Source organism: Haliotis rubra, unplaced genomic scaffold, assembly GCF_003918875.1.
Source record: "Haliotis rubra isolate DU_JTF1 unplaced genomic scaffold, ASM391887v1 Scf8, whole genome shotgun sequence".
Taxonomy (NCBI): domain Eukaryota; kingdom Metazoa; phylum Mollusca; class Gastropoda; order Lepetellida; family Haliotidae; genus Haliotis; species Haliotis rubra.
In genome coordinates this window covers 2,341,461-2,367,315 of record NW_025767523.1, presented here as the reverse complement: position 1 = coordinate 2,367,315, position 25,855 = coordinate 2,341,461, and the positions used below count along the sequence as shown (strand labels likewise).

Sequence of the window (25,855 nt, the reverse complement as noted above, 5' to 3'; positions counted from 1 at the left end):
AAATACTCCATAGCGTTTTGAGATGAAGGGGGATTGTTCATAAACATATTATCATGATTCAAAAGTCTATTACCCAAAAGGAATATAATTGGTTGGTTGGTTGGTTGTCGCCGCGCTCAGCTAGATTCCAGCTATATGGTGGCGGTCTGTAAATAATCGAGTCTGGACCAGACAACCCTGTGGTCAACAGCATGAACATCGATCCATGCAATTGGGGTACGATGACATGTGTCAACCAAGTCAGCGAACCTGACCACCCGATTCCGTTAGGCCGCCTTTTACGACAAGCGTGGGTTACTGAAGATAAATTGTGACCAGGATCGTCACGGGTAGGAATATAATTGAACATTGCTACGCTATTTGTCAATATTGTGACCTTTTAAACATATCTATCAATGTTTAGGACCTCATTGTGATAAAGGTCTAAGATACTCTTGATACCCGATGAAAAATAGGATAAGAGGACTTATGTATTAATTACACCATGAGGTGCAATGAACCAGTGTAGTCGGCCACAGAGATAGTCAATTAACGTGTAATTACTTAATCGAAGGTGTGGTATTTCAGAGTGCGAATGTCGATTTGTGAACAAACACATACGTGTTTCGTCACAAAATGAATCCAATATTTTTCTTAATGCCATTTGGTATTTCATGTGGAAACATAAAATTATAGGTGCTTAGTACTCGTGCTGTTGTTTAAGAAGGTACCAAAGAACGACAATCGTAAGTTTATGTTAAGGTATGGGAGTTACGATCACTTAAATGCTGCGATAGCTTTGTGAAACGCATAATTTCTTTGATACTTCCACTTAACTATAACAAAGGGAGGGGCGTTCCTTCGCCATCCCGAAGACCCGGGTTCGAATCCCCACATGGCACGATCTGAGAAGCCCATTTCTGGTGTCCCCCGTCGTGATAAAGCTGGAATACTGCTAAAAGCAGCGTAAAATCATACTCACTCAGTCCCCCCCCCCCCCCGTCTCTCTCTCTCTCTCTCTCTCAGCACACACACACACAAGACATATTCGTGAGTGTCAGGGATGAAGAACACAGATAGTTGTCACAAACCAACACTTTTACCACTAAACCGCCCAACCTACTCCGTAACACAGAAAACTGTTTCCTAGTGATATGCACAGACCTGCGCATGTAATGATATGACACATTAAGCATCCCTTAGGACTTCAGGTGCTGAATGATATATGTCCGTATACCTTCACACGCGATCATCCAAATCACCGTCTGACACGCCAACCAGTTGCTCACCTCATGCGGCCAGCAAAGGTTGTTTGTTAGGATCCAATTCTATACTAGAATCCCCATGTTGTTCAAGCCAACTTGCTCACTTCGAATGGGCAGACTGATATATAGTTTCTAATGCGAACCAGTACCGTGAAAGAATAAAATCTTTTTCTCCTTTTCTTTTCCCCGCTGCTAACGAAATTTATGCGCGATGTCTTACCCTTACACACTCGTAAAAGCCTGGTCAGCTTGATCTTTCTTCTTTAATTTATTAAAATAATGTTTCAAAGCGGCGCGATCTACATTATGACTTGAGTTAAAGACTATCACCAAGTGATCTAATCTTCAGTATTAGTTATACAAGTTAAACAATTAGCGAACATTTTTATCTATTTTTCCTCCAACCGGCTCTCGTGCTGGTTGAGGTTAGATTACCACTGAGAAACACATAATTGAATACAGTTGACCTTATATATCTATACGTCTAGTTCTTCACAAGTCGAGCATTGGACCTACACTTATTTGCTCGCCGTATGGGGCTATGTTGACCGGGGGCGGTGGGGTAGCCTAGTGGTTAAAGCGTCCCCTGCCGTGATATTGCTGGAATATTGCTAAAAGCGGCGTAAAACTAAAATCACTCATACAAGGTTGTGCGGCGATTGATGCAGTTGTGTTGCGTCCTGCTTTAATAACTTAAACCCGTGAAGATCCGGGTTAGAACTGATCTTCAGTAACCCATGCTTGTCGGAAGAGGCGACTAACGGGATCGGGTGGTCAGGCTCGCTGACTTCGTTGACACATGTCATCGTATCCCAATTGCGTAGATCGATGCCCATGCTGTTGATCACTGGATTGTCTTGTCCAGACTCAATCATTTACAGACCGCTGCCATATAGCTGGAATATTGCTGAGTGCGGCGTAAAACTAAACTCACTCACTCACATATTGTGGAAGGAGTGACACCAGAGGTAGACGTTTAACAATTTGGTGAATACCATCAACAAGTGTTTGGTGCTGACAAACCAGCGACAACATTTGGGGCAAATTCGAATTCGAACCCCTTTTATCATGTTATCCTGATACGTCTAAGGGATGTAATCCTGTACATGAAACATTTTGGCCTTTACGCATATCATCTCATCCCGTGCAGGGGGCGGTGGGGTAGCCTAGTGGTTGAAGCGTGGGTCGTCACGCCGAAGACCCAGGTTCGATTCCCCACATGGGTACAATGTGTGGAGCCCATTTCTGGTGTCCCGCGCCGTGATATTGCTGGAATATTGCTAAAAGCGGCGTAAAACGATACTCACTCACTCACTCATCCCGTGCAGAATGCGATATACTGAATAATGTTGCCCTCAGTGTGTTGCTGACTCTTTAGTTTTACGCCGCTTTTAGCAATATTCCAGCAATATCACGGCGGGGGACACCAGAAATGGGCTTCACACATTGTACTCATGTGGGGAATCGAACCCGGTCTTCGGCGTGACGAGCGAACGCTTTAACCACTAGGCTACCCCACCGCCCCTGACTCTTTAGAGTATATTGATCAGACGAAACATTAATATCAACAGTCATGAACTGATGTACAAAACACTGTCAACCAGATGTTGCAACTAATATATTTTCAACAACGACGAGACACCAAAGTTTACGTAAGCTTTTTTTTTAGAGTCGATATTGTATGATTGAATATCTCAACAAATACATGTTATGTTTTTTAATATATCAAGTTCATACAGTTTTTCCAAACAATGTGAACACATTATTGTGGTGCAGATGTTATAAGGACGACAGACATTGTATTGAAATATCATCAAAATACTCATGTCGATACTGCATAACAACTACGCGTATAGAGAAGAGACACGTGTGTGTGTGTGTGGTTGGAGAAGGGTTCATTTGCAAGTCAAGGTGAGGTGAGGTGAAATTGGGTTTAACGTCGTGCTTGAAAATATTTCGCTCATATGACGACGTGCATGCGTGTGTATGTGTATGTGCGGCTGCTTGTACTAGCCCAGACTGAAGCTGGTTTTATAGTGCTAGCCCACTGAGATGCCATGCCGCAGTGAAGCATGAATACCCCACTCAGACACATTATACTGACTCCGAGCCGACCAGTCCCTGTTGTACCCATTAATGCCGAGCGCTAGGCAGGGACCAACAAGTACCATATTTTAACGTCTTTTGGTATGACGCGGCCGGGGATCGAACCCGCGACCTTCCGCTCTCCGGGCGGACGCTCTAACCTCTACACCACGGAGGCGGTCTGCAAGTCAAGGCAGTACATGTACAGCAACCATTTAAACTCTTCAACAGAACTTGGGGAAAATATTATCGAGGTAAGTGCTAATTGGGCACAGTGTCGCTGTATAAAATAAGTCCATCTATACTGTGCTAAATCCACATCGACAGCATGTTCATAGCTCAGGGTTATTATTACCCCGGTTAACCTAAGCTGCCTGTGAGGCGCTAGAAGGTTATAGTTATAATACTTATCCCACCGGGTACCCATTTTCCGCTGAGTGAAAAGAGACAATTTGGAACAAACTCTCTTGCCTAAGGTGAGACCGCATGTATCTTCGTTGTGGGGTAGGACTGAAGTCCTAAAAACTCTTAGGAGTCAAGCTGACAAACAGTCACCCATCGAAGCACTCTCCGCGCCCACCGTTGCTTAACTTAAACTAAGCTCTATGCACAGGACCACCACCACCACTACCACTATGATCACTATGTTCAGACGTCTGCTGGGACCTTGGAGTATGGGTTTCCCATTGTTCTATGGTGCGGGTTCGAATCTTAATGGTTTGTTGGCACCATACACGTGCTCGTGGGTTTTACCAAAGTGGGCAACGTGTAAGAACAGCATCATTTTGCCTTGGATACATGATGGATAATAAGTGAGACGAGGAGTAACTCCAAGTAACACAAGCCACGGACGTTAACCTTTCGAGATATTCACAAATAAAAGCTCATTATCAATATGAATTTTGGACTCAAAACCACGATCAGTATCCTGAAACATCTAAGGGGCGCAACACTGCATATCGTAATTCTGCGTCCGATTACTTCCATGCAGAGTGAGTGTCTTAATAAATATCAACTCAATAACTGTAACATAGTTTAGTCGTCTATAAAAGTAGTAATGGCTAAGCGACGAGTCGTTAGTATTCATGGCTATGGCAGCGGTAGTACCGAAACTGACCGCTGTCAATGTATTCAGGCAGTGAACACAAATACATTTCGGGGTGTTTCCGGGTGTTTAGTTTAGTGCCATGAAATCGCATGAAACTACGAACCCATGTTTGGTGGTGTCAAAATCCAAAACTCCAAACAAACAAGAAATGATTATTCTATTATGATGATATTTTGTGGGAGCATAATGGCTGTATTCTGGGCCTAAAGAGTGTCCTGTTTCGGCGAGTGTTTCCAACCTGGTAACGTTTTAATAACGTTTGCAGTTTTTAGGTCAAATGCAATTTTAAAGTGTATACTTTTTCAGCCTGACATTAATGTATTATAAAGGAGTTCCGTGTATTTATTAATAACAATTCATATCATTATCTATGCAACTGCTGTGAATGCATATATAGCGTTGTTCAAAACATTAATATTTCGACTCCGACGCGAATTGTTTTGAATAGTAGTGCATGTATTAGTTGTAAATATTTTGATAGCACTCCAGTAATTCGATTCGATTCGTCAGTTCGCGTGTATAATATTTGTTAGATGTCTCTAATCCTATTCACTGTGTGACAAGGGGGGAAGACAGGCCATGTCTCATCGATCGCTTCTGGGACGTGATATATTCGCTTCTCGTTCGTGATCGATGGAAATTTGTTTTGAACAGCGGTATGTGTATTAGTTATTATCATTATAGCATTCCGGTAATTCGATTCAAGATGCATCTAATCTTAGTCACGGCTTGAGAAGGAGCATGAAGACAAGATACAAAGGTATGATTGACCACAACCCGAACGCGAAGTAACCGCTTCTCGGTCGCGATCGATGGGAGTTGTTTTGACTAGCGGTATGTTTATTAGTTAATATAATTTTTATAGCATGCATATAATTCGATTCGTAAACACGTCTGTACAATAAATGCTAGATGCATCTCATGGTGGATGAAGGCAAGATACAAACGTATGCTTGACCACGGCTAGAACGCGAAGTATTCGCTTCTCGGTCGCGATCGATGGGACTTGCTTTAAACAGCGGCATGTTTATGAGTTATTAGTTTTATAGCATGCAGGTAATTCGATTCGATTTGTAAGTACGCATGTATAATACTTTCCCGATGTCTCTAATCCCATTCACTGTTTGATGAGGGGGGGCGTGGGGGGAGACGACAGGATACAAATGTCTAATCGATCACAACCTGGACGCGAATTACTCGCGCCGTAGTGGCGATCGATGGGAGATTGTTTTGAATAGTATATATAATGTGTATGTATTTATTGTAAATTGTGTCCGCAAATGGTTATTGTCTATACCAGGATCCCGTTCTACAAAGCGATCTCAGTTCAACGACAATCATAAACCCATGTTGAAGTCTGTGAGTCACAATGAACCTTGCGCTAAGATCGCTGTGTGTATCAGGGCCCCTTATGTCTTTAATCACAGTCACATAATGACGAGCAGGAAGAAGACTGGAGAGTTATGTATTGTCTCTCTGACATAACTGACCCACATCCGTTAATGTTATGATGCGACACAGCCTTCCGACAGAATACAACAAATTACACTGCGCGGCGTTACCGCCAATTTTTCAAGCCATAAACATATTATAAGCATACATCCGCTGAAAAACGTATTCTTTGTTTAAAACGCTCTGAAAAAGTTGACAGGTCCGTTGATAGATACATGCTGCAAGATGTAAATATGTTGAACGTTCACATGGAGCCAGATTAACTATGAACAGTAATAGTTTTCATGGTAAAAGAATCAAGACATTCTCCGGTCTTGGTAAGCTACCGCGTTACTCTCTATGTCTGTGGTATGATTCACATGTAAATGGCATAATCCAGTTCTACGTCTGTGGTATGATTTCACATGTTAAAAACATAATCCAGTTCTACGTCTGTGGTATGATTCATATGTTAATAACATAATCCAGTTCTGCGTCTGTGGTACGATTCACATGTTAAAAACATAATTCTGTTCTACGTCTGTGGTATGATTCACATGTTAATAACATAATCATGTTCTACGTCTGTGGTATATGATTGACATGTTAACAACAAAATCCAGTTCTACGTCTGTGGTATGATTCACATGTTAATAACATAATCCAGTTCTACGTCTGCCGTATTATATGATTCAAAAGTTGATAACATAATCCAGTTCTACGTCTGTGGTATGATTCACATGTTAATAACATAATCCAGTTCTACGTCTGCCGTATTATATGATTCAAATGTTGATAACATAATCCAGTTTTACGACTGTGGTATGATTCACATGTTAATAACATAATCCAGTTCTACGTCTGCCGTATTATATGATTCACATGTTAATAACATAATTCAGTTCTACGTCTGTGGTATGATTCACATGTTAATAACATAATCATGTTCTACGTATGTGGTATATGATTCACATGTTAACAACAAAATCCAGTTCTACGTCTGTGGTATGATTCACATGTTAATAACATAATCCAGATCTACGTCTGCCGTATTATATGATTCACATGTTGATAACATAATCCAGTTCTACGTCTGTGGTATATGATTCACATGTTAACAACAACATCCAGTTCTACGCTTGTGGTATATGATTCACATGTTAATAACATAATTATTCCCTACGATTCATGTTAATGAAAAGTTTCATGTCAGGAACATAATTCAGTTACACGTCCGTAGTATGATTCAAATGTTAACAATTCATTTCTATATATTTGGTATAATGTTAAAGTTAATACATAATGCGGTTCTATGTCTGTGGTGTGACACATATTGATACACAATTTATTGACATATTCGTGGCATAGTTCACATGTATATAATCATAATTCAGTTAAAGGTCCGTGGCATAATTCTCATATTAACGACATAGTTCAATTTTATGGCCGTGGTATGATTCAAACGTTAAAAACCAAATTCAGTTACTATTCTGTGGTATGACACGTGTTAATGACATAATGCAGTTACATGTTTGTGGCATGTTACTGGCATGGTCCAGACTATTATCTGTTGTAGGACTCACATGTTTGTTATGCTTAACTACCGATGTACATGTGCGTAGTATGATTTTCATGACTCCAATACTGTTCGATGAATCAGAGGTTTGACTGCGTTGTTTGAGATATACTATTGATATGCGTTTGGGTTATGATATGCCACCTTTGTGGGAATCATGTCTGAGTTTTGATTTACACTTTTGTGATATAATTTTAACCAATACTTGAGATATAGCTCGTATATTTTTCTTTTCATACGGGTAAAATATCTGCCATGTGATGCTCAAATGGGCTGTGACAGAAATGAAATAAAACCTAGCGCAATATGTCAGAAATATTTGAAATACTTACATAAGATATGATGGGAAGATTAAAAGCGGCGGCTAGTCGAGCCTCCACTGTACAACTATCCTCTGGTCCAAAGAATGCAACCGCTCCAGCCCGCCACTGCTCGGCCAGACTGTGCAGTGATACCAGGGTATCAGCATGGGTATCGTTCCATACGAGTTTGAACCGGTACCCCGGCACCAAATGTTCCTCATTGATCTTTTTGATAGCATACGTAATGGCACCAGATATAAGCCGACCCTGTATATTACGGCTAAATGTTACCGCTTTGGAAGTTGTAAGGTATCCAATTGTAATGTTCGTCAGCGCTGTTACCGACGGTGCTGCGATGGCACAGGTGAACAGCACTACTCCCAAACATGCAGTCGCGAAATTGCACATCCTCGGGGCCCCTGTCTGAGCCGGGCCCACAATGCATCACGCCGTCGAGCCACACTGACAAGCGGGCGAACACACCTGGAACTTGGTACCAGGGACTTGTGACTCTACTTTCGATTACGTGACGAATGCGCTACTACTGAGAGCGAGCAGTATCCAGCTCTAATTGGCGGAAGCGCACGGCAACGTTGTATGGTCACGTGGCCGACAGCGAGAGCACTTCTCCTTCACGAGCGTTGACCACTAGCGCTAAAACAGAGAAAATATAGCCAATCAATTACATTGTATTCAGACGGACATCCAATCAGGACGCATTTGTGAGCACAAGGGCTTGTAAGCAAAGGTTTAAGTCTTGCTTGTCATGGTAATGGAAAAGGTTGATATTTCTCAGGGACCATCTCCACTGATATTAGCGGTCGATAACATGCTAAGACACTCGCTCCGGACAGCGAGGCGAGCTAGGTCTCACCAAAAGAAGATATAGAATTATGTGTCTGGAAAAGATAAAAAATCACTCATGAGCAATTAATTTATGGAGAATCGTCTCCGTAAAAACAGATTCAAAATATTACCGTTCAAAACAGGAAGAAATACCAATAAAAATATTAATAAAGAATTCTAAAACTGGCAGTGATTATACATTATGGACGATTCAGTCAATAAATCAAGCTTGTTAACATTTACTTTTAATTTCCCTCTTCGATTTCCTGTTTTTCCCATTTCTCAGATCCCCTGACAGTTGCCCGTTTCCTCCCGTCTCTCACTATGTGTGGGCTGCACCTCCGTGCCAAGGCCTCAATTGTTGCCGATGCTGTATTAATGATTAACATCCCAGCTGGTTTGTAAAAACACCACCAACTACCTGAAGCGCCTACGTTACCGGCACCGCGTACAACCTGCGTGACCAGTCTCAGGATATGGAACCAGGGAGGGTCGTTCTTATCTCTAACACTTGGTTGAACCAGGAAGACTATTATCAATGGCCGTTCGGTATTGCGTTATGCTTGCGTTAATTTGTGTATGGTGGCATTTTTCGAAAGATGTCGCAGGTGTATTATCATCATCATGCATCATTCAATTACCGTGCGGTCATAAAGACTTAATCCGTTATTTGTAATTTATTTTACCGATTAGGTTTAACATGTAAACATGCACGATCTGTTCTGAGGCCAAGTTATTGCTACCAATATTAATGTTTTCGGAAATCGAATGCTTAATAAAACTGCTCACCCTCTGCTTGGGGATGCTCAGTTATTAAAGATCGTAAAGTCGTTCTATTTGGTAATAAAAGAGAAAAAGAGACGAATTATAATACAAACATATTAATATATTTTAATGAAAGTGGGGTAGAACAGGAGGCTATCTACTTTCGGCATCAATAAACATTTATGAATAACGTATGACACTAAGATATCAAAAATACATGGTTATACGTCAATGGTAGAATACAACAAAAAACAACACATCCCCAGTCGATTTACCCCGAATCAACAAACACAGACAGTAAGTAAATCTTATGAATTATAGAACTACATGAAGGTATTTCAAACGAACCATTATTATTTTTTAAAAGTGCTAACGTTTCCAATTAGTGAGCTTCGCTATAGAACCACCTCTGTCATATTTCACATTCCTCCTCAACATTGCCACAATTATATATGCCTATGTACCCTAATGGCGGCTGGCGTTAAACACGTCACGAACGCACGGACTCGCGTGCATAACGTGCTTGGCGTGCTGAGGATTATATTTCTTGGAAGAGTCCATTTTCGCTTTTCTCGTACCAGCCAATATATGTTTCCCCTCCATAAATCATACCTCCAATAGAACTAATGTTATTGGTATTATGTGTGAATGCACTTCAACGCTTCGGAATGACAATAAATATTGAAAATCAAATTCATGGTTGGGTGTAAATCGATAACCTTATTCACTGTGTAAAGTCGATCAAATCTTCAATTATCTGTGTAAAGTGGAGAGACATTTACTCCCGGACAGCCATCCCGTAATGAATACCGTCATATCCCCCAACCTAAGCTGTTCAGGATTTATAGAACTGGTACAAAAGCCATGAATGTTGAAGTACATTTCGTATACAGTTAATCTTAGATTTTATTGCGATGCGTTCGTGCAAACATAAGCTTAATTCAGTTTTGGGTCCAGATCTCAGTTTAGTTTCGCTTCAGTGAATGAGATGTGCCATGGATTCCAAGACGTGGGATTTCGGTAAGTAACGTGAGCGATCGAAGGTCGTGACTCATCAGAGAAGTGAGAGCTTATGCCATGGTTCACTGTATTACGTATCTCGTTTATCACAGGCTAATGCTTATCTGTCCGCTCTGAGTGTTAGAGTCCGCCCGGAGAGCGGAAGGTCGCGGGTTCGATCCCCGACCGCGTCATACCAAAAGACGTTAAAATATGGTACTTGTTGGTCCCTGCCTGGCGCTCGGCATTAACGGGTACATCAAGGACTGGTCGGCTCGGAGTCAGTATAATGTGTCTCAGTGGGGTATTCATGCTTCACTGCGGCGTGGTATCTCAGCGGGCTAGCCCTATAAAACCAGCTTCAGTCTGGGCTAGTACAAGCAGTCGCACATACACATACACACGCATGCACGTCGTCATATGAGCGAAATATTCTCAAGCACGACGTTAAACCCAATTTCACCTCACCTCACCTGAGTGTTAGACTCTATCTTATATCTATTAATATTTCAATCTTGTATTGCACAGTGCGTTCAGTCTGTGGTCTCTTCCAAGAATGTTTGTAGATGTTTATGATTTGTTTATTTCGATAAACGCCGAACTCAGCAGCATTCCCGTTATATGACGGCGGTCTGTAAATAATAGTGTCTGGACCAGACAATCCAGTGAAAATTACCATAACGGTATAGTTGCGTATAAAATGATATATACACAGCTCTGTTATTCGAGTATTCTCTCGAGGGGTGGCTGGGAACAATTTCGGGTGGGTATCGATTGACACAAAGAACACATTACACACCATTTTCGATGGTAACTTATTATCAAAGCGCGTTGGAGGGGGCTAACGGCTGTGTGTATTTTCAATACCCGAAATGTGGTAAAACCGTATCTACCCGATCTCCAGGCCTAGAGTGGTTCTGGTACCTCTGTCACGTACATTGATATCCCAGACAAGGAGTACATCCAGCGTTCTTAGCGCAAAGACGACAGTAGCCCCTGTACAACACATATTTACGACAGTCTTTGCGCTAAGATAGGTTTGTGGAACCGATCCCGTTAACGGATCATAGGATCAGACGAGCAGCCGGTCGCAAATCATGGCTTCTTTAACGATTGTAATCCAGCGCTAAACGATGTTGTTATTCAGAGCTCATAAGATGCTCGTTTGTCAAATCTGTCTACTTTAAGACTTGTTATACATGTAAACAGCTCAGTCCTTCGTCGCTGTGATTTACTTGTTCATTGTCGTGTTTCCAGTTAGTTAAAGGGTATAAGTTAATTGATCAATCATATGAAACGGAAAGTGATATTGACAAGCTGCAGATGCGAACCTGTCAAATATGACATAAATCAATGGTATGAAACATACCTTCTAACAATCAGGTGCTAAGTGCACACGACACCAACGGTGCTAAGTCTTCTGACGTGGTCACGTGACGTAAGCAGCGCCATCTATCGGTCAGTCTGGGACTTATCGGCTTTTGGTATTAAGTCAGTGTTCCGGCATGGACGTCAAATTTCGTGCTAAGGTCGAACGGAGGAAGCCGCATCAAATCGGCACCCTGCTGTCGGATTATATGGTAGGGATTATACAGCGACAGATGAGATGGTCTTTAATAAGGCTGAGGTCACATGAACGGTCAGTTTAAGCATAGAGATATTATATGTTGATAACGTGTGGTTATTAGGACAGGAATTTACCATGGCAACAGGCACAGCCGGTTGCGTTTGACGATCATATTTTGACTCTTCTGGCGACTGTATGTTTTTGAGTAGAAGGAATAACCAGGTCATTGATAACTTGTTAGGTTTTGGGGACCGCGATGATATAAAACTGGTCGACATCACCCTTACTCTTTAATGCCTTCAATTTTAGGTGAAACAAAAACAGCAGTGGCAGCAACAACAACAACAATGACAAAGATGTCGGTATTTCATCAGTAACAATTTCAATTATTTTTATCGATACATCGTTTAAGTGAGTGAGGTTTTGTTTTATATCGCATTCCGCAAAGTTCCCGTTATACCAGGGGCATCACACATTGTACCCATGTGGGCACAATCGAACACGAATAAACACTCTAACCACTAGGTTCCCACCTCCAATCTGTGTCTCTGTAACTACTTTATTTGGTACTTTATTTATCCTGGTACGCCTAAGGGACGCAACTCTGTAAAGTGAATGACGCAGGCTTCAGACGACTGGATCATCCATTTCCCTCATATTCCAGACAAAGTCAGTGAGTGAATATTGCTTAACGCCGTATCGGCAATGTTACGTTGCAGCTAATCGAAGCCTTCCAGAGTGAGTGAGTGAGTGAGTTTGGTTGTACGCCGCTTTTAGCAATATTCCAGCAATATCACGACGGGGGACACCCGAAATGGGCTTCACACATTGTACCCATGTGGGGAATCGAACCCGTAAGCCTTCCAGAAAAAGCAAGGTCATTATATCGTGATATTCATGAATCAATGTAGGTAATGAAGGTGAGCTACAGCTTCTGTGACAAGGAGTGTGCATCCATTTAATATTAAGTCTATTTCATCTTTAAAAATGCAAATAAATGGCGACGATGAGATGCTCGTTTAGAAAGAAGAGGAAGAAAGCTTTATTGCCAGTGGTTCTTTCAACTTCAAACAATAGATCAAACGCGGATGTTATTAATATTACATGTGCACGGATTCGGTCACGTTTCTTTCACAGCTTCATCACAAGGTTAGTCGGTTAACATGTTTCATGTGTTCACTGATAGTTTAGATTGTTATATTTGAATATGGTTTTGAGCAAACAGGCACGAAATATTTTTGACGGCGTCAAAAGGAATATTGATAAAAAAAGTTACTTGCAAATGGAACCAAAGCTCTGGTTCAGAAATGGTGAGACACTTTCATTCAATATGTCTCCCGTGACGGCCATTTTGAAATAAAGAATTATATATATATAATGCGTGTGTGTGTGTACATGTTTGAGTGCGCGCGTGTGCCGGAGTGCGTACGTGCATGAATGACCGTGCGTGCGTGTGTGTGAGTGTGTGTTTCAAGGGTCCCTGCCGACTCGAATTAACCATTCCTGCATACATAACGTACGGCTTGCGTGAGTGAGTGAGTGCGTCGTGCGCGTGTGTGCATGGGTGCCTCCCTACTCGAATTAACCATTCCTACAAATACAAACGTACGGCGTGCGTGCGTGTGTGTGTGTGCTTCAGGGGTCCCTGCCGACTCGAACTCGAATTAACCATGCAAATACAAACGTACGGCGTGCGTGCGTGCGTTTGTGCGTGTGTGCAAGGGTTCCTGTCGACTCGAATTAACCATTCCTGCAAAAACAAACGTACGGGTCCACAAAGAGACACCGTATCTTGACAAGCTGTGTCATATATCATGTCATGTACCGTTTAATCCTGGTCAAGGACACCCGGTGCCACGGACATCCCGAGGGTAGAACCTCCCACCACGTTGCTATTTCCTATTCAGTTGTGAAGCATAAGGGGAAGGTTTAGCCCTCCCTCAGTCCAAATGCATTTACATAAGTAGCCGAATTCACACCCACTGGCACTCGCTGACCATGTGGCATTTGTCAATAGCTAGTGAAAGGTTATCTGCGTATAAAACACGTCCTCCTCTCTCTTATCATTTATCATGCAACCTGACATTTCAACATTAATAAGGTGTAAAATTGCATAACCTTTGCCCAGTCCTTCAGAGGGGCAAAACGGATTTGGAAATAAAATAAACATAGACGTATTCATGGGTATTTCAGTTCCAATTGTCTGCCCATGCCCTTTGTAGAATCATTATATTGTACATACTGCCAACGCACATTTATATTGGTGCTATTTATACATTTAAATTGCTCGTGTGGCTTTTGAACATCTGCGGAAGCAACCCGATACGTTGATTATGCTAGAATTGTATGGGAAAATACATGAGGTTGGGGCGAGTTGGTATATGGGCCTCAAGGAAAATATCGGAGTGAGACAAAGAGTATTATTTATTAGGCTGTTTATTAAGCCTAGGGTTTCAAATTTGGTAGACATGGGCAATTAACAATAATATCCACGTGTTGGACACGTGGGCAGGAAATGCCTCAGGTTTTAGTAGCGGGGTCGAGACGAGGTAAAGGACCGGTCATTTGTTCAAAAGGTGTGGGTCAGAGGGAAGAAGAAGACGGTGACCACCACGTATGAGACAGTCTTGTGGTCACCATAAACAAACACCCATATTTGGGCGATGTTTAAAAATGGAAGTGCGTTTGCAACAGGTATCAAAAACTTCCCACCTCTCCACACTTGTATAAAATGATTGGTCCTTAAAGTGCCGGGCAAAGAACACGAATGCACCAATGTTACTTGGTGATAAAAATGAGAAAAGAAATACATGTAGTTATTCGGTGATAATGTTTTTGACACGGCTATCACAGTTGTTTTGAGGAGTTCGCAGTGTTTCCCAGAGAGTGTTCTTAACGTTTTGATGCCAATCGCAATTGTTTGGACGATTTTCAATTGTGTGAATATTGCTTAACGCCGCAGGCATGACATGCGATTTTAGCAACTGTAGGTCGATAATAGCGAGGAGGTCTCTGGACACAGATTCAACCCCTCGTAAATATCCGGGTTAGAACTTATCTCCAGATTCAACAACCCTCGTAAAGGGATGGTTTGGGTTTAAGAAGTCACATCTCCAACAAGCATATATTTGTTTAGGAAGGGTTTGGTTTTGGATGAAATTGTTTAACGCCACACTCAACAATAGGAACATCTATGGTTGGTTGTCGCGGTAGATTCCAGCTATATGGCGGCGGTCTGTAAATAATCGAGTCTGGACCAGACAATCCAGTGATCAACAGCATGAGCATCGATCTACGCAAATGGAATACGATGACATGTGTCAACGAAGTCAGCGAGCCTGACCACCCGATCCCGTTAGTCGTCTGTTACGACAAGCATGGGTTGCTGAAGACCAATTCTAACCTGGATCTTCACTGATATATGTCCAACATACTACATGTATATTTGTCGTAGGAGGGAACTAACCAAATCGGGTGGTCAGGTAGCGGACATGTTTTTATACATATCATCGGATCCAAATTAATACCCATGACGTCAATAATTGAATTCTTTGCAACATTGCTGAGTCTTGTGTTAAACAACATACAACATACAAATGGAGTCAAAGGTCGTATTGAAGACATGTATTTCAAATATTTCGATCGACCAAATTATTTCCCCCGAGGCTGAATGTGTTAAAAGAACGTCATACAGTTGTGAAACACGCAATCGGAGTTTTTACAATTTTTCAAATTGTGAAGAGATCCCCCACAGGTAGAAGTTAATTGAGCTGAGGCTATCGCCAAATTAAAGATTCTTTGATATGCTGCACTTAAAAACACGATACCATTAAGTCAGATTGACCTTCTTTATGTTGCAGGAGTTCCTCACGCACCCTTGTCAAGATCTTGTAATCAAGAAAAGACCGGCTTTTGATTTCTTTACTTAAAGGAAATAGCGCTATCGTGAAAGGAACACCCACCATCTATATTCAGAACGTAAAGAACTCCGTCATTTGGAACATTTTACTGGAATCCCCTTTTCCAAAATTATGTCTTTCTTATGAAATTCCAAGGCCCCGTTTCACAAAGCGATCGTAGCGCTACGACTGTCGTAAGTCTATGTTAAAGTATCGGTATTAAGATCACCTTAGCGCTACGACAGCCGTAAGTCTATGTTAAAGTATGGGTATTAAGATCATCTTAGCGCTACGACAGCCGTAAGTCTATGTTAAGTATGGGTATTAAGATTACCTTAGCGCTACGACAACCGTAAGTCTATGTTAAAGTATGGGTATTAAGATCATCTTAGCGCTACGACAACCGTAAGTCTATGTTAAAGTATGGGTTTTAAGATCACCTTAGCGCTACTGTCAAGTCGTAAGTATGGGTGTTAAAGCTATGGGTTAAAGTATGGGTATTAAGATCACCTTAGCGCTACGACTGTCGTAAGTCTATGTTAAAGTATGCGTATTAAGATTACCTTAGCGCTACGACAACCGTAAGTCTATGTTAAAGTATGGGTATTAAGATCACCTTAGCGCTACGACTGCCGTAAGTCTATGTTAAAGTATGGGTATTAAGATCATCTTAGCGCTACGACAGCCGTAAGTCTATGTTAAAGTATGGGTATTAAGATCATCTTAGCGCTACGACTGTCGTAAGTCTATGTTAAAGTATGGGTATTAAGATCACCTTAGCGCTACGACTGTCGTAAGTCTATGTTAAAGTATGGGTATTAAGATCACCTTAGCGCTACGTTCGCTTCGTGAAACGGGGCCCTGGAGCTCCCGCTACTTATACATGCAGGCGATCGAGTTATTTGTAAATTAAAGGTACATTCATTCATTCTACTACTTCCGTTTTTAATATTTACAGGCGCCTCCACTTTTTAAAGTTGAGAATTAAATTAAAATACCCATCTGGAACGTTAAACGCTCCCATGCGATTCTCGTGTGTAAGTTTAGGAGACTCTCTTTATGTGGAAAACAAAGAGAGTCACGTAACATATGTTATGTTTGGGATTGCACTTTCTCAGTATACAGATTCTAGCACTTTTCTTAGGTTGAGTAAACCACTCAGCCGCTGCGACTTCCACATTAGATGCCAAACTCTGACAGTGTTTTGTCGAATCCACGATGGGATTACTAGAATCTGTACTTTTCTGAGAAATTGTTATTTGAAATACAACATAGTTTCATCTGACTACTTTCAAAATGGCATTATGTATTCAAACATATTCACATTGTTTGGATCTTAAAGCAAACACACACTATGAAGTAATTAAGCTACTCGTTTTAGATACATGAATAAGAAACGGCAAAGAAATCATTAACAAAGTATCGGTCTTTGTACTCGAGGCATTTAGAAACAGAGAGACGACAAAATTCGGGATGATGAGTTACTCTAACGTGGTTTAATAAATAACCAACATATCAACTTGATGTGGCAAAACTCAGGCTCAACTCAAGGCTCTGCGTCATATGTACCACATCAGAGGATTGTTGGCTGCTCAGTGTGAGTGCAACATAAGCTTCATGGTTGTAAGCAAGTTGCCAAGTCTTTACTATGTGAGATTGTTAGTGTGTATATGTTAAGATACATTGAGACAGCTTCAAATGTACACTTCATGTATATGTATATGGGCCCATGACCTTTCATACAATAAACATTTGAATTTGATTTGAAATCTGTTTTATAAATACCACAGCGAATATGTTATGCCTGCACTAGTAGACCTCATTTCATCATATGCATAAAATGTTGTAGGGTTTTGACATATTTGTATTTGCATATTCATACAGAATTTGTTTTCTCCAATGCTGAAAATTCCCTTTTGATATGGGCATGCATGCATGCATGCATGCATGCATGCATGCATACAGACAGACAGACAGACAGACAGACAGACAGACAGACAGACAGACAGACAGACAGGCAGACAGACAGACAGACAGACAGACAGACAGACACACAGACACACAGACACACAGACACACAGACACACACACACACACATTGTTGAGTACTGTTGAAATGTGAGCTATTCACAATAATGAAACAGATGAATCATAACAGTGCATGTGTCACTGTGTTTGTTGTTTTTCGGGTACAATGTAATAAATTGTACATTCACAAGTTATGCAGAATGGTAGTGAGTGAGTTGCATAGTCACATCGGTAGCCATATCGTGACTATGAAAGTCGTAACTCTAAATTTGTAAATGTGTACATGAAATAAAAACAAACATATATACTTACCTGTCTTCGAAGGACAGTAAAATAACCAATCTATCACAAATGTACACTAAAACTAGCATGTAACCATAAACACTTTACCGGTACAGTATATAAAATGAGCTATAGATTGCCAACACCTGAAGGTTGATCAACATACTAGGGACTACGGCACGAACAGTACTTTTGCTTCCTGCATTGACCCTAACTGGATTCTGTAAACAGAAATTATCTTGCAAATGTAACAATAAGTAAATATAGTCCCCAATGGAACAGCACAAAGCTAATTATAAGTTTGCCATTTCATCTAAGCTGAAACCAACAGAAACCTAGCGGAAACCTACATTACCCAGTACAATAGGTTTCCGCAATAGCGGAAACAAAGTCATTTTCTCTTTGAATGTTTCAGCGAACTGAAACTAAATGGAAACTTATAATGACAGTTTCAGTAGAAACTTGACGGAAACCGGTTTCAGTTTTGTAAACTATGCGGAAACTCGCATTGTCTGCGGATACTGGAAACCTAGAAACCTACATTTAAGTATCCGTTAGGTTTCCGCAAAACGGAAACTAAGTTATTTTTGCTGTGAAACGGCAAAGAAATCATTTACAAAGTATCGGTCTTTGTACTCGAGGCATTTAGAAACGGAGAGACGACAAAATTCGGGATGATGAGTTACTCTAACGTGGTTTAATAAATAACCAACATATCAACTTGATGTTCGTTGTATCGCAAACTATCAACACAAACTTCGAACACAGTAAACTATGTTTATAACGAACACGTCTTAAAACGAACTGGGGCGGTGGGGTAGCCTAGTGGTTAAAGCGTTCGCCCGTGACGCGGAAGAACCGGGCTCGATTCCCCACATGGGTACAATGTGTGAAGCCCATTTCTGGTGTCCCACCGCCGTGATATTGCTGGAATATTGCTAAAAGAGGTATAAAACTAAATTCACTCAATCAAACCGAACTGACAGCCATAAGATACCATTCCTTCTCACTGCTTATGGTGCCAGCCACCTGCTGTGTACGTTATCCCAAACCGATGTGTTCCCCTTCAGTTCACTGTAACCGTATATGGTCATCGTGACCCTTTTTAAAAAGCTATTCTCTCGGAATCTATTTGTTGTTCAGAACCATGTTATTCTGAAATACAGACAGTAAACATAGACACACGGGGAGCATTCCTATCGCCTACAACTCCAATTCGTCAATAATTAATATCCCCTCAGGTGAGAGTATAGTGATTCGTCATGTCCGCAACAGCTGAGATACATTTTGAGGGAGAAGTGTTTAAGCTTTAATCGACCTTCTACTGCGTGTATACAGCGTTCAGCAGTTTGAGGAAAGTAGCTTCATTTACTTAGGTCGTGTACTTTGGAAACCTTTCTTGGACGCAAATAAACCTAATTTAGCGCATCGATGAATAGTGAAGAATTGTTATTAACAATGACACTGATATATAGTGAGGGACAAAATGAGTATACCGAGTTTGTTGTTTATGTCGAATGAAAATAAATGAATTTTGTTGAATTAGATTATGCCTATTAAACTATTACTCATTCATGCAGCAGTTTTAAAATGGCTGTAAAATGTATGTTTTCAAATGTATGTAAAAATAAACTGGCTTACGAAGACGGGAAAAATGAATTTGCTACGAATACCTACTACCATGTTTCCCATAGTGAAAGTCTGAGCCGAAAAAAAGATGGTTATATATTTTCAAAGCCAAAATGTCAAATGTACAATCAGTAGTTGTGTAAAAGTTTTAAACTTAATTTTATTAAGGATAAGTTCATGTTTCGGCTGTATTATCTCTGAGGGTGTGGTTTTACGCCGCTTTTAGTAATATTCCAGTAATATCACAGCGGGGGACACCAGAAATTGGTTTCACCGATTTAACCCATGTGGAAAACCGAACCCGGGTCTTCGGCGTGACGAGCAAACAAATTAACCACTAGGCTATCCCACCGCCCCGTAACATCCCTAATTTATGTTACTTTTAGATTAAATTTAAAAAAAAATCAACCTGAGAGGCACAGCTTCGTTTGCTCTCCAGATTACATGTAGCCTCTTGTTAACGGGTTTTTGGTTTTCTTTTTTGTTTTAAAAAGCCTTGCACGTAACAATCAATCTTAGAAAGGTAGCATGGCGTAAATACCTTAATTGACGCAACATTCATCATCAAGGAACCACCTTGCCAATCGATATTTACTATCGGGACACTGTGCCAGGTTTTCTCGGGAGGTGGAATTTACTGTGGGGATTTCTGTGCAGATTACTATACGCTTGCCATGCCTATGGTCGTGGGTTCGAATCCACGATTCTTGTTTTTTCGGCACTGTAACAGTGTTCATGGCTTTCACCAAAGTGTAACGTCTACGCATTCTCCACACACTTCCATGATGATACCCTTAGGATTCCGGGACATGTTCGTGCTATCAACCACTCGTTTATCTGGGTAAATTGGATTACAGCTCAATATTGCACATTGAATCTGTTAAGACGGACGGTGAATACTGGTTATTTACTCGCGTTGACGTTATATATGTATTTACATCGCATGATCTGTTGATTGCAGTGGGTCGATGCTCATCTTATCAACCACTAGCTTATCTTAGTATCTTAGGTGAATTACAGCACGATACAATAGCAGAACGACAACACTCAAGCATCACCTGGGGGTGGTGGGTGGTGGGTGGTGTGGGGGTGGTGGGTGGGTGGTGGGTGGTGTGGGGTGGTGGTGGTGCGATGAAGCGTATACCTATGTTCGTTATACTGCAGCAAAATCTGTTACAATTAAACCTCATCAATCCGCGCTTCAGCAAAATCTGGTTACAATTCAACCTCGTCAATCCGCGCTGCAGCATAATCTGGTTACAAGTCAACCTCATCAATCCGCGCTTCAGCAAAATCTGGTTACAATTCAACCTCATCAATCCGCATTGCAGCAAAACCTGGTTACGATTCAACTTCGTCAATCCGCACTGCAGCAAAATCTAGATACAATTCAACCTCATCAATCCGCACTGCAGCAAAATCTGGTGACAATTCAACCTCGTCAATCCGCACTTCAGCAAAATCTGGATACAATTCAACCTCATCAATCCGCACTGCAGCAAACTCTGGTTACGATTCAACCTCGTCAATCCTTACTGCAGCACAATCTGGATACAATTCAACCTCATCAATCCACAACGTACGCTTTAAAAATCTTCCGGATTAACAAATGTCCGGATTAGCGTGAGTGAGTGTCTTTAGCTACTTTGCAGCTGGGCAGAAGGGAAGAGTATAAACAGAGTGTGTCCGGTATTCACGGTGGCCAGACTATTGGGCTTTAACTTATAACAAGGGCTATCCATAAAAGATAACAGATCGAGCCATATATCAGGATAACCGCGTGGAATGAGACAAGACGGTGTGGGCGTCCCCAGTGTTCTAACACATCATCGTAAGTGAATATTCAAGAACACGAAGCTTCTCGTACATAAATAACGGCTCTCGCTCATTAGGTAACTGTTGGGCACATCTGACCGACAAGTCCAGACTCAGACTACATGGAAGTAGTTTAATTGTCATACGTATCACAGGGACTGGCCAGAATTTGGCGTGGATCAGAATACGTACATTAACCTGGCTGTCCGTCCCTTGATAAGAGCATCGTCTATCACGTACTAAAAACATTGGATCAATAATTCAATGATGAATATGTATGAATTAGAACCAAAATATATTATGGCAAACGTTAAGGTGACGGAAATATATATTATATTCATTATATTTAAACAGGTAGCCAGTTGTTCATTATTTGTGGGGGCTGAGGGGTAGCCTAGTGGTTAAAGCGTTCGCGCGTCACGCCGAAGGCCCCACATGGGTACAATGCGTGAAGTCCATTTCTGGTGTTCCCCGCCTTGATATTGCTGGAATATTGCCAAAAGCGGCGTAAAGCTATACACACTCACTCACTCACTCACTCATTATTTGTGAACAATATAATAATTTGTTATGGACGATAGGTTTCATTTGTTTGTTGTTTAACGCCGCACTCAGCAACATTCCAGATATATGGCGGCAGTCTATAAATGATAGAGTCCAAACAATTCAGTGATCAACAACATGAGCATCGATCTACGCACTTGGGATACGATGATGTTGAAAAGCATGGGTTGTCGAAGACCAAGTTTGGATCATCTCGGCTATGGGCGATAAGAGATATCATAATTACACATATATGTGTGGATATTAAAATTCGCACAATTAACACGATTTGTTTTGCGTGTCATCAATAGTCATCAACTTAGACTCTCAATACTCAAGAGCGGTATGGTCGTTTTTTAAACTGGTACCTTGGTCAGTGTAGAAAACCTTCAACAGAGAAGTACAAATACACACCAGAACACGATGCAACCATTTACTTACGTGCAAAACACACACACACACACACACACACACACACAGCTTGAAGCAGTTACATGTAGATGTGCTTGACAAGAAAACTATACACAGTCCAGTATGTGTTATTAAAAGGAAATATATCCGATAATATACGTTCTGATTTAAGCCTTAAGCATCTATGACAATTCCATGTTAGAAGCACATCAATTGCTGCATTGGCTGCATTTGTAGTATGTATCAAGCAGGGATTCAGTGATATCACATAACGCGTGATTTGCTTATCTTCAGCTAACGCCTGGTGCCATCACCCATTTTCAGTGATCCAGTCATATAATATTGACCACTTTTTCGCTTTCTACGCCCAGTTGTATTTGTTTCGGAGGAGAATGGAGATTAATGATTCTTTCACACTGACGTTGTGTATTGAACTGTATAATTTGACAGTTTTGTTCATATAAATACTTGTATATATACATTATTCTCACTATATTAAAGGAAGGTATTGAGCCATACATTAAGAGACTGCAAGACTAGGAGCAACACGTGATCTATATACGTCACAATTGATTTCCTTTTCTTTCTGCACATTATACCATCGCTAACACTTCCAGTTATGCTCATAATCTAAGGATAGCAGAATGGCGAGAATGTATATGTGAATAAATGTGACAAAACCGTTTTCATTATTAGGAGAATTTCCTCTGAAAGCAGTGTCTACTGCGTGATTTTTACTTTGTCACAATGTTGGTTTGCTATTAAGCAACGCCTTAAAAGAACGTTCGATGGCTACCTTTAATACAGATGTAACGGTGACATAGCTGTCAAAGTCGTTGCAGCACGGCCCTCATAATCTCCAAGCAAGCAGTGTTCTTTGGTTCGATTCATTCAACAATTAATCAAAACTGGAGCCATCCCCAGCCCTACATACCGTTAAAACCCGCGTAAACCCCGAGCAACCTCGGCCCTCTCCCCTACATCATGGGACATAAGAAAGGTCAATAAAAAAAACCTTAATAATTGTTTCTTCATCAACCGACTTTGATTGTGAGTGGCAAAATACTACGATGTACTATTATGATAATCGTAATTCCAGGCTCGTTTCCTAGACCGAAGGACCAAGTTATGTTAGCATAAGTTATTTAGTTTTAAATCATATTTGAACCTCATTTCAGTTATATCACAAAGCAGATAGATACCAGATGTCATGCAGGTAATAGACGACTACCTAAATGGATCCCATGAGTAAGAACATTTTACAAACTACAAACATCATCAGGGCGAATCAACGTGTTTCCGGCACACGCAAGGGACGCAACTCTGCACAGCGAATTCCCCGCCTTAGGCGAGCGGGATGCCCTTGTAAGATGAGGTGAGGTGAGGTGAAATTGGTTTTTACGTCGTGCTTGAGAATATTTCGCTCATATGACGACGTGCATGCATGTTTATGTGTATGTGCGGCTGCTTGTACTAGCCCAGACTTAAGCTGGTTTTATAATGCTAGCCCACTGAGATACCATGCCGCAGTGAAGCATGAATACCCCACTAGGACACATTATACTGACTCCGAGCCGACCAGTCCTTGTTGTACCCATTAATGCCGAGCGCCAGGCAGGGACCAACAAGTACCATATTTTAACGTCTTTTGAACCCGCGACCTTCCGCTCTCCGGGCGGACGCTCTAACCACTACACCACGGAGGCGGTCCCCTTGTAAGAAAGCCAGTATGGGAGATAAACAGGAAGATCATCGTTGGAGCCAATGACATTTTTGCTCCTCTGCGTTACTATTTCTATAAAACCGTGTTATATGATCGAACTTTGCAAATGCTTCATTTTAAACGTGTGAAACCTATGTGCGCCGTCTCCCAGTGTCATATGGCTGCAGCAACGTTACACGCAGTCAAAAACAAGTTCTCATACTCGCGATAACCCTACATATATTTTCTAGCAAAGAGGGGCTGGAACACCGTTTTGTCGCCGGTGTTTGTCGGTGTAGTTTTCATCAAACCGTGTCATTCAGCGTTTGTATAGCGATACAAGTATGTTTGCGTAACACTATCTAAATACACAAATTTTTTGAGCATACTGAAAATACAAAATTTGTTTAAATATTACACACACTTTCTTGAAAGGTCACGAATCTATGAAACCAAGCCCTTTAAAAGTGAGGTGGCCATGTATTTTAAGAATCTGTCGTATTTCTGGCGAGTTGTTTATATGAAATAAAAGCGTCCTTGTTTCCTTGTTGGGATTCGCGGGGAAGTATTTTTATCACATGGCGGCTATCACATGTCAACGTGGCAGTCTCCCCGAGCCTATTGTAACAGTCGGCGTTTAACGTTTCAGAACAAAACAAATCCTACTTGACTTGTCTTTCATATAAAATGTGAGTGAGTGAGTTTAGTTTTACGCCGCTTTTAGCAATATTCCAGCAATATCACGGCGGGGGACACCAGAAATGGGCTTCACACATTGTACCCATGTGGGGAATCGAACCCGGGTCTTCGGCGTGACGAGCGAACGCTTTAACCACTAGGCTACCCCACCGCCCCCATATAATATGTGAGTGAGTCAGTCGGGTTTAACGCCGCTGTTAACAGTTTTTCAGTTACATAACAGCGGGCCAGCTTAATGTGAGATATACGTTCAGCACTATGATGAAACCCAAGAATACGAGTATAGTGCCAAACGTTCGGTTGGGTAGCTTAGGTGGCCTAGTGGTTAAAGCGTACGCTCGTCACACCAAAGACGATTCCCCACATGGGTACAATGTACAATGTGGTGTCCCCCGCCGTGATATTGCTGGAATATGGTCCAAAAGGGGCGTAAAACCATACTCACTCACTCACTCGAGAAACACCAACTGAGATTCTAACGCACATACATACACAAGCTACCGGTGAGCCAAAGGGAAACAACTCCGCATAACGAATTATATAAAATAAGAAAATTAAGTTTGAATTGATAACATTTAAGAGACACTACTCAAAGTGAGCCAAGGATCGTCACTTTAAAAGGTAACGCGTGTGCATCTGTTGAAATGACCAAGGACAATATTGTCTGAAGACCTGTTTCATGAGCAACGCCACACCATAACAACAAACATGTGAATAAACTATCAGATCCATCGTCGGATCTATACATATCTGTCCAAAACTAAAACGTCCAAAAAACAAAACGACAATAATGAATTCATTGTCCAGGTGTACATGGTTGCTAAGGGAAGATTGTTCGACTCTTCAGTAGGTTCATTGCCGAGTTCCTGTAGAGTTGGCGTCGGTAGAGCTCGTCGGTAACTCGTGTCACATGCTTCCTATGGG

At 41.3% G+C, this 25,855-nt stretch overlaps 1 protein-coding gene across 3 annotated transcripts in view; it reads right to left on the bottom strand.

Moving 5' to 3' along the window:
• LOC124261388 (receptor-type guanylate cyclase Gyc76C-like) overlaps nt 1–25,855 on the bottom strand; it is a 175,287-nt gene that overhangs the window by 139,676 nt on the left and 9,756 nt on the right. For 2 of the 3 annotated variants that reach the window (XM_046695701.1, XM_046695699.1), the window contains exon 2: nt 7,777–8,400. In XM_046695701.1, coding sequence (XP_046551657.1) covers nt 7,777–8,154 — 378 coding nt within the window. In that variant the 5' untranslated portion in view covers nt 8,155–8,400. Of the gene's footprint in view, nt 1–7,776; nt 8,401–12,442; nt 12,528–25,855 lie in introns of all 3 variants that reach the window. The other variant, XM_046695700.1, reaches the window with a different exon arrangement.